The 13715-nt window shown below is 40.4% G+C and overlaps 1 protein-coding gene across 2 annotated transcripts in view; it reads right to left on the minus strand.

Moving 5' to 3' along the window:
• The window catches only part of ZZEF1 (zinc finger ZZ-type and EF-hand domain containing 1), a 112026-nt gene that overhangs the window by 49472 nt on the left and 48839 nt on the right, over positions 1–13715 (minus strand). For both annotated transcript variants that reach the window (XM_045824406.1, XM_045824405.1), the window contains exons 22-30: positions 13345–13511; positions 13180–13261; positions 12157–12358; positions 11049–11197; positions 8867–9107; positions 4291–4370; positions 2098–2191; positions 910–1378; positions 93–257 (exon numbers count right to left, since the gene is read on the minus strand). In XM_045824406.1, the coding sequence (XP_045680362.1) occupies positions 93–257; positions 910–1378; positions 2098–2191; positions 4291–4370; positions 8867–9107; positions 11049–11197; positions 12157–12358; positions 13180–13261; positions 13345–13511 (1649 nt within the window). The remainder of the gene's footprint in view (positions 1–92; positions 258–909; positions 1379–2097; positions 2192–4290; positions 4371–8866; positions 9108–11048; positions 11198–12156; positions 12359–13179; positions 13262–13344; positions 13512–13715) is intronic.

Consider the following 13715-nt stretch of genomic DNA (forward strand, 5'->3'; position numbering starts at 1 on the left):
ATGGAAATGACAGAATTATTAATTAAAGAAGACAGGATTTCTTTAAAATGACCCCTGCTTGTTTTCTTTGCAGACTTGTAATTTGTACTTACTTGGTGAACTCTTTCTGGCATGTCAGAAGTTCCAACAGAAAAAGTATATAAGGCGGATGGAAGCAATGAGGCTGCCCAAGGGATTCTGCACAATGCTGAATTATCTTTAGGACTTCGAGGATGCTCTGGGCTTGGGCTTTTCTCAGGGAAAGAACCTTTACAACACTGGAGACAGAACTCAAGTCAGAAACACCCAGAAAACTCTTGAGCTGGGGCAGAAAGAAAACATACCCCCACCCAAGTTCTGAGCCATATTAATACAGTGGAAACACTATTGTGAGGTGTCAGAAATGTCACTCAGGCACAGTGTCAGTATCTGCTTGCTACTTGTAGTCCTTACTCAGCAGCATTACAAATTGGTTTATACCAACTGTCCAGAAGCTATAAAAACAATTAAAAAGGAACCTTGATATCTTTACTTCCCCAGAGACAATGCCTTAATTCTTAGGATAAGAAATTAAAAGATGAAATATTTCCAGAGATATAGGCCCATTAACAAATAACACCAAATTCTAAATTTCTCCCAGGTTTAAAATAAGACAAAATTGTAAGTGGCAGCTACCAAAACACATATTCCTTTTTTTATCTTGCTGAGATATAATTTATATACAATATTATGTACAAACCTTAAATGAAAAAGTACTTCTTGAAAAGAAGAAAAAAAATAGTGATTTTTTCTAAAACATTCTAAAACAAATTTTGATCTATCCTTCAAGTATTATTTGTTCATTTTTAACATGAACTTTTAAGCCTTTGAATAGACTAGGTACCTATGGCTTGAAAAAAGAAAGTGCTGGAAAGGTCATGCGTGGCTCACCTCTCGTGGGAGAGTGACTGATCTTTAATAAAGTCCATGACATCCTTCAGCACAGGGTATTTCTCTTTTACTGTGGGCACCGGTCTGGCCTCCTCCAACGATCGGAAGGAGAGTAGCCGGAGTCGCCCTCGGGTGAAGGGAGGCCGCCGAGTGGGAGTGGAAGGTGACGAGGGTTCTTCAGCTGTGGCAGAGGACGCTTCTGCAGCAGGAGGGCCACTGCTGGGAGGCAGCTTCGGCTGGGTGTCCAAGCCAGGACTCCTGTCTCCCGCAGCAGCGGGAGCTGTTTCCGTACGAGCTTCGGAGGCTTGGAAGTGCTCCTCTACCACAGAGCTTGTCCTCTGGCGCCTGTCAAGTGGCTGCAGATGATCAGTTTCATCTGTAGTCACCAAACTGTCACAGCTTTCTTTTGAACTTATACCCGTGGGCAAAAATTTTAATAATAGAAGACTTTTCTGAATACATTCTTTTGCTAAATGTAAAAAAGATAATGGGAAAAAAGTCAAAATTAAACTCATGGCCTAGTTTTAGAAAGAAAATTATCTCTTTAAACTCTACAGTTTAGGACAAGAAATACCTCCATTCATATAGTGATATACATATCTACTGATAGAAAATAATTGAATTTTATCTCATTGTATAAGCCAAAATCTTCCCAGCACTAACTGCACACTTAAAAAAAAGTTTTATTGTGGGTAATTTCAAACACACACATAGGACAACAGTAAAAAGACACCCTCCATGTGCTTTCACCTGGCTTCACTAGTTACCAACCCAAGGCCAGTCCAGTTTCACCCACTCCCTGCTGCCCTGTAGATTCTAGGTACCACATTATTTCAACTGTAAAAACTTCAGTGCATTTCTCAAAAAAATTAAGTTTTAAAAAATAACATAACCATAATATCATTAAAAATTTAACAGTAATTCCTTAACTTCACTGAATATTCAATGTTAGCACACTTTCAAAACAATAACAAGATATAGTTCCAAAAACACCTGATGCTTCCTAAGAGAAGTAATTAGAAAGAAGCAAGAAAGCAAGTTTCTACATCCTCAAAAGCTACGCTTAGTGCCTTGTTACTTTCCCTAGGTCAACACAGCTTCGGCTGAACGAATCTGGAGACGGGCCACTGGGTGTTTATGAGACAGGGACAGGAGGCCCAGTGTGACAGCGGGTGTCGGTGCACTCACCCAGGTTCTCAGGGTTCGCCTCGGCCGCTTCTGACCCGTGCTTTTCTTCAGCCTCATTCCCCAGGCTCACCAGGGACTTCTGCTTCATCTCTAACTAGGGGGAGGATTTGAGCCACATAACTAGGCTGTCCAGGCACGGCAGGAAGGGCAGCCACAGCAACTACTTCAAAAGCACACAGTGCTGAGATCATGGAGAACTTTATAGTTACTGTTCAGCTGATGAGGACATAGGACTGACTTGCTTTTGTTAGTCCTAGAAGTAATCCAGGCTATGAAGCTGTCTAAAGCTGTATCTGCAAAACTCCTTTCTTTCCAAATATGTGTTATTTGGGAAGTGTTTGTACCCATGACCTTATTATTTAAAAAATCCTAGAACACTGGAACTAGAAGAGCCCTTATCTAAGGCTGACCTAGTACACATAAACAAGCAGAGATCCAGAGAAGGGAAGGGTCTTGCAAGGGCCATACACCCAGTTGGCTGCAGAGGATGGACCAAAATCTGATCTCTATTTGTCCCTGAATGAGGGCACCTCTAAGTTATGCCTAGACTGCCAGGCAGTGGGCGCTTCTAGCGCCCACTCAGGCAATGGTCATGATGTGGACCACAGTGCCGACAGCCCCAGCAGAAAGCCATGTGAGATTTATGAGAGGCCAAAGTCCTGGGGAGAAAGCTGGCATCTTGTCCAATTGTCAGCAGTCTGTCCTCTGCTACAACCAGAAGCACAATCTACAACGTGCCTTGGCAACTGCCACATCTTTTCTACTTGAACTGTTACTTGGTAACTGACTTTATCAGATGCTCTTTTTTTTAAACTGCTACTACTGCCTTGGTTTCTCTGTCAGCACACTCTTTTGATTTTCCTACCATTCTGATGCCAATACCTTTTAGTTTCTCTTGAGAGATCCTGTTCATTCTGGCTTCCCTGTATCTATCCAGTATTTTGGGGCACCAACTATGTTCTAATATTTGTGAATTCTGTCCAAGGCTGTGTTCCTGGATAAACTCATGCATTTAAAAAAAAACTTCCCAATGATTAAAAGTTCTCCTTTTTCAACCTTGACATTTCCGTGTGATATTAGCCAATCAGATTCTTTCATATTTACTTAATTCTTCAGTCAGATGTCTCAGATCATCTAAATGTCCTCATACTCAACATGTCCCACAGCAAACTTATGTGCCCACTCTCAGATCCAAGACCACCTTTCCCATCCTGGTCAGTGTTGCTCCCATCCACCAAGTCACCCCACCCAAGACCTGGGAGTGGTCCTAAATTCTATCCTCCTGTTCACCACTCCTATCAGCCACACAGTCTAATCATTTTATCTTCTGAGTAGAAGCCATCTTCATCTAATTATCACAGTTACACACAATTAGTCTCCTACTTTCAATTTCATTATCTATCCTCTGCTAAATTCAAGACTTTTCCGCAGTTACTGTGCAATAATTAAGATGATTGTGAATATATAAAAAATAATACTGATAAATATTCATCTCCATGCTCAAGAAATAAAAACAATTCTCCTGATTTCTGTGTTTATCATTTCCATGCATTTGTATAATTTCACTACATATTAATGTACATAATAAATAGACTTGGTGTGTCCTTAAATTTTATATAAGAACTATTGTGCCTATGCTGTCCAGCTACAGCATGCTGTTTCTGGCTGATTGTCATGTTTGTGAGCACTATGCAGGCTGACACATGCAGCTCTACTTCCCTTTCATTGTTGTATTGTACTATTATCATTTTACATTATAATACAGCATTGTATAGTAACATAATGTACAATCTTTTTGTCCATTCTCTTACTTTGTTTCTCCAGTTTACTGCTGTCATAAACAATGCTGCAGAGCCGCCTTTCTAACCTGCAGAAAGGCCTCTCCTTTGACAGAGGCCTCCTCCCTGACTAAAGCCACCAGTGGGTACCCAGTATCTAAAGTGATGCTTTCCCTTCTGGCCTTTGGGGTTACTAAGGGTGTAAGGGCTCAACTGAACCCTGTTTATTCTGACTTTCTCAGTACTCACCAAACTATGGTTTTAAAGGTTCTAAATTACTTTATATCCATTCATGTCACTAAAATTTAAGGAACATTCCAAAAGTTATATTCTTGAGAGTTACACACTTTAATTCCACGATATTGTGGTAGGAAAATTGAAAAAATATGAAAGTCACATGAAAGGAAAATCTTACCATCCATATTCGAATCCCATCTGCCAAGGAATACACCTGTGCAAATTCCTCACTCAGGGCTGTCTTGCCCCCACCGTTTACTGGGGAAAGGAGAGATGAAGAGATTACATTCAGCTAACACGATTCACCACTGCAGCATTAAGCACACTGCAGCTTCTAAATCTAACCCACACAAAAAGTCCTTTCCCTGACACTAACACATTGGGGGTGGTTAAGAGAGGCTTGGGGGAAAAAAATTACCAATTAAGCCACAAATGGCTGTAATGGGTTCTCTGGGTTACTTCAAACTAACTTTTTTCAAGTGAACAACATATGAAATAAACATACTATTAAAGTGAGCAAAATATTAAAAGTAAATATACAATAACTATTAAAATATTAAAAGTAATATAAAATACTAAAAGTGAGTAAAAATAATTATTGACACATAAAAAAACTTCATGGTATATATTAAGTAAAAAACTCTGGTTATAAAAAGTATAAACATTGCCCTATTTGAAAAGAATATGCATATTAAAAACATACATAGCCCTGGCTGGCATAACTCAATGGATTGAGCATGGGCTGCGAACCAAAGCATCGCAGGTTCGATTCCCAGTCAGGGCACATGCCTGGGTTGTAGGTCACGGCCCCCAGGAACCGCACATTGATGGTTCTCTCTCTCTCTCTTTCTCCCTCCCTTCCCTCTCTAAAAATAAATAAATAAAATCTTTAAAAAAATGTATAGGATGGGACAAAAGTAGATTTATAGTTGTTCATAGGGAAAACGATACAATAATTAATAAACAATAATATAAGAATGAACGGTTTTCGTGTACTCACAACTGTAAACCTACTTTTGCCCCACCCCGTATGTATGTATGCATACGTGTGTATGCATATACACAGATAAATATACTTAGAGAAAAGGCTAGGTACAGACTTCTGGCCAAGATGGAGGCATGGGTAGGTACACTTTGACTCCTTGCACAACCAAAAGGACAACAACAAATTTAAAAACAAAAAATAACCAGAACTGCCAGAAAGTCAAATTGTATGAAAGTCTGACAACCAAGGAGTTAGAGAAGAAGCATTCATCCAGACTGCTAGGAAGGGCAAAGACAGGCAGCCAGGGTTGAGAGGACTCCCGACAAGGTGGTAGCTGGTGGACTGGATGGTCCCACATTTGTGTGCAGATAAACTGTGAGGAACAACTGAGGAGTGAGAAAGACCGAGCAACCCAGGGTTCTAGCGCAGGGAAATAAAGCCTCAAAACTTCTGACTGTAAAAACCCGTGGGGGTTATGGCAGTGGGAGAAACTCCCAGCCTCACAGGAGAGTTCATTGGAGAGACCCACAGGGTCCTAGAATGTACACAAACCCACCCATGGGAATCAGCACCAGAAGTGCCCAATTTGCTTTGGGTAGCAGGGGAAGTGACTGAAAGCCAGTCGAGAGCCAAGCAAGTGGCACTGTTCCCTCTCAGACCCCTCCCCCACATACAGGGCCACAGCACAGTGATGTGGGTTGCTCTGTCCTGGCAAATACCTAAGGCTCTGCCCCTTACTACCTAACAGGCTCAATGAGACAAAAAAAAAAAAAATGGCCCAAATGAAAGAACAGATCAAAGCTCCAAAAAATAGAACTAAGCGATGAAGAGATAGCTAACCTATCAGATTCAGAGTTCAAAACACAGGTAATCAGGATGCTCACAGAAATGATTGAATATGGTCACAAAATAGAGGAAGAAGTAAAGGCTATGCAAAGTGAAATAAAAGAAAACATACAGGGAATCAGCAGTGACAGGAAGGAAACTGGTACTCAAATCAAGGATTTGGACCAGAAGGAAGAAATAAACATTCAACCAAAAGAGAATGAAGAAACAAGAATTCAAAAAAAAAATTAAGAGAGGCTTAGGAACCTCCAGGACAACTTTAAATGGTCCAACATCAGAATCTAGGGATGCCAGAAGGAGAAGAGGAAGAGAAAAAAATTGAAAACTTAACAGACTTCCAGGAAGTCCAGGAAGCTCAGAGAATCCCAAAGAAGTTGGACTCAAGGAAGCACACACCAAGATACACCATAATTACATCACTCAAGATTAAAGATAAGGAGAGAATTTTAAAAGCAGCAAGAGAAGAGGAGACAGTTACCTACAAAGGAGTGCCCATAAGACTATCAGCTGATTTCTCAAAAGAAACCTCACAGGCAAGAAGGGGTTGGAAAGAAGTATTCAAAGTCATGAAAGGCAAGGGCCCACATCCAAGATTACTTTATCCAGCAAAGCTACCATTTAGAATGAAAGGGCAGATAAAGTGCTTCCCAGATAAGGTAAAGCTAAAGAAGTTAATCATCACCAAGCCCTTATTATTTGAAATGTTAAAGGGCCTTATAAAAGAAAAAGAAGATGATCAAAAATATGAACAGTAAAATGACAACAAACTCACCACTATCAACAACTGAACCTAAAAAAAGGCCAAAAACAAAAATAAACTAAGCAAACAACTAGAACAGGAACAGAATCACAGAAACAGAAATCACATGGAGGGTTATCATCAGGGAGAGGAGGGGGAGAATGGGGGAAAAGGTACAGGGAATAAGAAGCATAATGGTAGGTACAAAATAGACAGGGGGAGGTTAAGAACAGTATGGGAAATGGAGAAGCCAAAGAACTTATAATGTACGACCCATGGACATGAACTAAGGGTGGCGGGGAAAGCTGGTAGAAGGGGGTGTGCAAGATGGAGGGGAATAAAGGGGAGAAAAAATAGAACTGCATAATCAATAAAATATGTTAAAAAAAGCTAGGTAGATATATAGAAAAATGTTAATAGAAGTGTTCTCAAGGTGGTAAGATTATAGTTGATAATTATTTTATGCCTTCCTGTATTTTGTACGTTTCTACACGAATGGTTATTTTTATAATTTTGTTATTACTATAACAAAGAAGTTGTAGTTTAGGTTTTAGATGAAGAGAAGCGACAAAATATATGTACTAGAACAGTGTGAAGCTCCTGTTGAACCAATGTATAATGCAATGAATGTTAGTTTTCTGAAGTCTAGAATATGCTGGGCTCTATATCAGGCACTACTAATACAATGCTGAGAAAAGCAGACATGGTCCCTGTCCTCGAGTAGCTTTCAGTCAAGTTGAAAAACTCCTGTACATTTCTAATCAAAAAAGGCAAACAATTTTTAGACATATTATGAGCAAATTAGCTACACAAGGACCACTCTTTAAGTAGCTCAGTCCTAAAGAAAACACAAATAGCCCTTAAAGGCAGGGACAGAAAGAACTGAGACCATGTATGTCTTTTTCAAAGTGGCAATAGTAGGTATTAGAACAATCTGTACTCAGCAAAATATTTAATTCTCACATTTAATTGTGCTATCTGAACATGATTTGAAAAGGAGCTGCAGAACTCTCCCCCAGCTGGAAACTTTCTGTTTCTCAGCTCTCAAAACACAAAGCTTTTATCCCTCTACTGAAAGATAACAAAAATTGTCCAGCTCTCTAACTACAGTTTAATGATGAAACATATATCGGATTTTTTTCAAAACCATACAAATCATATTGTCCCCATTCCCTAGTTGTTTCCACAAATCACTCATGTCGTAGTGTAATTTTATTTATTTGAGCAACTTCTTAAAGGAAATATTAATATTGGCGGAGTAATCAAGGTGTTGGAAATCAAGAAATAAATTCTGCAATATGAGACCCAAAGAATTCAGCAATAAAGGTAGCAGTGATAATAATTTCAATATTAATATCCACAATAAAATAGTAATAAGAACAGTCAATTACCTACTCTAATGGAAGGAGGCAATTGTTCCTGCTCACTGCATCTGTACCATGGAAAGAACACATACCCTGCCAACATGCTCAGGAAAACCCATACCTCATCTTTAGGTAGGGTTTGAAATGTTTTGCCCCTGAACAATTATGAATGGAGAGAGAGACTCTCCCTTCTGTGAACCCTGTTAGGCTGCAGGCTACACACACAGTAAATGCACAGAGACCATATCCCTGGCAGAAAGAAATGGTAGAGCAGGCAGGCTATCAACAGAGGAAGCTGAGCAGGGGCCATGCTAGAAAGAAGCTGCAAGTCTAAAGACAAGAACTAATACCGACACTTCCCTCCTTGGTTATGGGCACATTCCAGTTACCTAAACAATTGTTTTAATTAGAATTTCTTAGAATGTTACAGCTAATTAAATCTAAACTTTTACAGATAAAGATACTAAGAAGCAGAAAAATTGTCCAGTTAACCTGAAGCTGCACAAGTTCTAGTTTTTGAGCTGGTACTATAGCCCAAGTTAAGCTTCCCATTAAACTTCTGGGTGGTTTTCCATTAGAATTTTGGGTAAGGCAAATTGTCTGCTAATTAGGAAACTCAAGGCTACTTGCCATATACTCCAGTCTGCTAACTATAAATTGGTCATGAATCTTTTGACTGGCAAAGTAGACATAACAAGATGAAGTCTACAGTTGTAGAAATATATTTTAATTTCAAAATATTTTATTCACTTAAGATAGGCTTTCTTAAAACTTAGCATTTGGACGTCAGATGAAAAATATTCCCTGTAATATAAGTTACCATATTTTTGCAGCTTCTCATATAAATCTGGAGTGCGATACACCAGAGCAGCAAAGGTGGCGTTCACAGCTTGATCAATAGTGGAACCAGCAACTATATCTGTCTTTGGGGCCTGTTTTCTACATGCCTGTATGAGTCCTTTGAAAAGTTCTGAATATGGCCCACAGAAGTTCTGAGCAGGATCTGACTGTGCAAAATCAAGAAGAAAATGGTGGCAGGGGTCATCAGGGATGTTCTTAACCTGGGAACAACAACAACAACAACAACAAACCATTATGTTTAAGACATTCCTTCAAAAAATAAAGTTTACTGAACACCTAGTAGGCCGAAGAAGTATAGAACACAGTGCATACTCTCACAAAGTTTAACTCTATTCTGGGGAGAACAGACAGATATATGGGTTTTTAAAAAAGGTAAATATAAACAAAACATTAAGAGCATTAAAACTAGTGCTACCATAAAGCAAAATATTATGAAGTGCCAAATGCCTAGAAAGGGGACACCCAGTGCTGAGAACTTTTTTTTAAAGATTTTATGTATTTATTTTAGACAGAGGGGAAGGGAGGGAGAAAGGTAGGAAGAGAAGCATCGATGTGAGAGAGATACATCGATCGTTTGCCTCTCACACGCCCCCAACCAGGGTCCTGGCCCACAACCCAGGCATGTGCCCTGACTGGGAACCAAACAGGTGATCTTTGGGGTTTGCAGGCCAGCACTCAATCCACTGAGCTACACCAGCCAGGGCAGTGCCGAGAATTTACAGGAGAGAGTTCCTGGCAAGTTAAAGTAACTCAGAAGAGCCTTGTGGAGGGTATGGGCTTCGGGCTGGACTATGAAGACTGGGCAGTTTTGGCCCCAGGAACACAAACATTAGCAGAAGTTAAGAGTCAGTGGGGAGACTGACCTGGCCTGAAGTCTCAGCTGGGGGTGGTGGGAACTAGAGTCAGATAGGTAAGGTGAAAGGAGACTGCAGAGAGCCTTGACTGTCACACTGAGGAGTTTAGACTTCACCCTGTGGGCAATGGGGAGCCATTAATGGTGCTTGGCAATGGAATGACAAGATAATGCAGTATTAAAAAAAATGCTTGCTAGGTACTAATGTAATAATGCAAGTGCAAGGTGAGGGTCTGGATAAAGATGGAGACAGAAGGAATGAAAAGAGAAGAACATCACAAAGAAAAATCCATAGGGCTTGCAGCTGACTGGATAGAAAGGTGAGAACAAGGTGGAATAAAGGTGATGCTAGGGAGCAGTGGCTCAGTGCCTAGGAGCACAACAATGACAATAACAGGAGCGAGCAGTTGGTGGGGCGGCAGCATCCTGGTTTTACACTTCTGAACTAAAAAGGAGTCAGAACACTAAAATGAAAATACCCAAAAGAGATGAGATGCATGAGGAGTCTGGGAGAAGAGTCAGAGCTGTATACTGACGTTTAGGAACTACTCACTCAGACATGACAGCAGAAGAAAGAAGAGAGGATAAAGTCTGGTGGGCTGTGAGGACAGGGAGAAAGCCTGAATTAAGCCTGCTTTTTAGAGAAGGAAAAATAAGAAAGGTCAGTAAAAGAAGCTGATGTAGCAGTTAGATGTAAGAGAAGACAGTTGACTACCATGGAATTAAAAGAAGAGAGGGTCTGAGGGAACCAAATTTAACAGAGGAGGGAAAGAGTCCCTGGATTCAGCAATCAACTGAAGAACTTGGGAGTGAGGGGAGGAGGAAGAAAAAGTAGTAGAGCAGAGACAGAGGAAAGGAGAGATGAAAAAGAAATAGCAGGCAAACCTGTTTAGTGTTTTAAATATTATGAGCCTAAATAATGTGCTACCATTCCATGAAGAACAAAAAGTTTAACATAAATCATTTCCTCTAAAGCTTGACTAAGTGGGGACTAAAAATAGACTCAACTTATTTGTTTAATAACTCCATCAAGAGAGATTTACTGAGCACCTACTACACTTCCCTGAAGAGTCACTCACTCAGAATTTTTGAACACCCATTATACACTGGCCCCCGTGGCACACAGTGGGGACACTGAATGAACGAGAGATAGTTTTTGCCCTCAAGGAACTAACAGCAACAGCTTACTGGGGTGGTTAGACATAAACACAAACATGTATAACTTAACATGATAAATATTAGTAAACATTTTCCATTCCCAATAGAAAGACAACAGAAGAGTAAATACCTCCTTACTATCCTGTTCTGGATGAGTGGGCCAGCTTGCTTCTAATCCCAACTCGGGACATATCTGATGCCTGAAGACAGGTTTCCACAAGGGGGAGTTTAGGACTAATGCCATTTTTGCCTGAGGTACTGCCATGTTACTTCCTAACTCTGGAAAGAGAAGAAGGCTTATGAGAGTTCTATCCTTAATAACATACTAAGAATCTTTGAACCGATGAAGAAAAGATTTTAAAAACTGGACATTATTAAGACTTGGAGGGATTCACCCACATCTACCAGAATGTAACTGTGAACTTATGAACACATACCCCAGATGAACCCAAACCACAAGGAAGTCCTGAAATGCTGCCATCCTGTGGAACAGTTTCTGTTACAAGGTGCCTCTGAAATGACTAACCTGTATAGTGAGCTGAACATACAATGTGAACCACCTCTAGGCTATAACAGGAGACTAGGAATGTTGAATTATGGGGAAATGTCCATAGTTTATAAATTTAAATTTGTAAAAAATAACAATTAAATACTCATCATCTATGTGTTTACGAATAGACATAGAAAAAAGACTAAGTGAAAATAAATTAAAATGTTAATAGTTACCTCTGGGTATTAGGGTTAAGAATGGCTTTTCTCCATCATGCAATTTTTCTATGATATTTTACTTTTATAACCAGGAAAACGCAAGAAGTAACATAGACACAAAATACTCTAGAAAGTTTTATTCTATATAATGCTTGTTTCTTGGATGCATTTCATAACTAAAAGAAATCACTTTCAGACAAAATCCACATTCCCATATTTATATAACTACCCACACAAAGGATACAAAATTAATTTAGTCTGTATTTCTGCCTTCTTATTGGAGCATACCAATATTCACTTACAAAAAAGAAAGGATGAACTTTTGCTGAAAACCAGGTCGCTCCCCCACTTGCCCTGCCCCACGGTGTCACATGGACATTTTATTCTGGTTTGGTTTAAAGGAAACCGAAAGGGAATTTTACCAATACCTTTGCTCCTCCACTAGGTAGAGGCAACCTAACGAGAGAGAGTACCACGCTGGTCTTCAATGAGGCTGTAGCAAGAAGGGAAGGGACAGTATGTGGACTTACGATGCACAGACTTGAGTGCCATGCACTGGGAAGCAAGGCGTCCCATCAGTCGGGAAACAAGAAGCTGTAAATCCAACCCCCAAGACACGGCAACATCAGGCAGGCCGTAAGCAGTAACAGTGAATTTGTAGCCCCACTCATTGTTACTGCTGTCAGAATGAAAGAGAAATTGTAGCCGAGGACCAGCCTTAAAGGTCACTTTCTAGAAACAAACAAAAAATCATGTGGTCAAACAGATTTGAGAAGGCAGCATTTCAGTAAAATATAAGCATGTTCGTCATGGCTCAAAACATCCAAATTTAAAATTGGGTTATAGTCTCACCATTGCATCTTATCCCCTCACCAAAGCTACTAGAGGAGAAACGTACAATGGGGTGGCTGAACCAAAAAATTCAGTCATACCTCGTGAAGAGGCAAAGTTGGCAGAAAACTGCTGGTCAGTTTCCTAAACCTTGATGTCCATCTGCCCACTACCTGCTTAGCCAGAGCTCACACTCGCCCATGCCTTTGCTCCCATGTAACACCACTGACAGCAGAAGGAAGGTCAACAGTCTGAAGCAGCCCTGACCTCCCAGCCCCGGAGATCACGCAGGCCTCACTGCAAGGTGGAGTCCTCGCTTGTATTACCATGGTCTGGACCCTCCTGGAGCCACTGGCCTTTTCTTGCTACTCTAGACAATGTGATATAAATTGGGGGTCAGCAAACTTTTCCTATGAAGAACCAGGTAATAAATGTGAGACTTTTTGGGCCATACATCTCTGTTGTGACTACTTAAGTTGGCAACTGTAGTACCAAAGCAGCTACAGATGATACATGAACATAGGTATGGCTGTGTGAAACAAACAACTGCTTTTACAAACAGGTGACAGGATGTAGTTTGCTGAACTCTGACATAAACCCTTCCTTTTACAAATTCATAATATAAATGCTTCTCTTCAAAGACCACACATCTGTTACCTGATGAGGGATGCCACAAGGATGCAGAAGTAGGCATTTTATCTGTCTCCGCAAACACCACTCACCTTTGGCCATTTATCAGTGCCGACTTTTGTGTCATAACGTGTTTTCCCACCTCTAGCATCGGTAAATTCCAGATAATCATACCTGTGAAAGCATAATCTCTATCACTTTCCTTCTCTCATTTTTGGTCCAGTATTGCTTGGGAAAGAAGAACATGTGAGTCTTACCTTTTTTCAGTTTCACACCTCTCATCAAATTCCACCTCAAAATAGGTGGCCCCTGGGCTAACAAAGACAGACACCTCATGGCAATTATTTTCATAGTTGTGGGCAGACTCCTTAGTCCATGTATGTAACACCACTGGCTGTTCCTGTTGCCAAGTCTCGACATCCAGCTATGCAAACAAATGAGTCAAAAAAGACAGGTTTTCACCACTTTCTAACCAGCCGTACACAGTGGATTGTGTTCCCGTATCAGTGACCTAGACAGATAGCCCTCAACATCCCTGCATAAATCATCATCGCACGGGCTACAAACACACCTGACATCCCCATCTGCATATATACATCACCACACATTTACCATCCAGCAGAGTAGA

Source organism: Phyllostomus hastatus, unplaced genomic scaffold (assembly GCF_019186645.2).
Source record: "Phyllostomus hastatus isolate PE091 unplaced genomic scaffold, TTU_PhHast_1.1 phas_scaffold_55, whole genome shotgun sequence".
Classification (NCBI taxonomy): domain Eukaryota; kingdom Metazoa; phylum Chordata; class Mammalia; order Chiroptera; family Phyllostomidae; genus Phyllostomus; species Phyllostomus hastatus.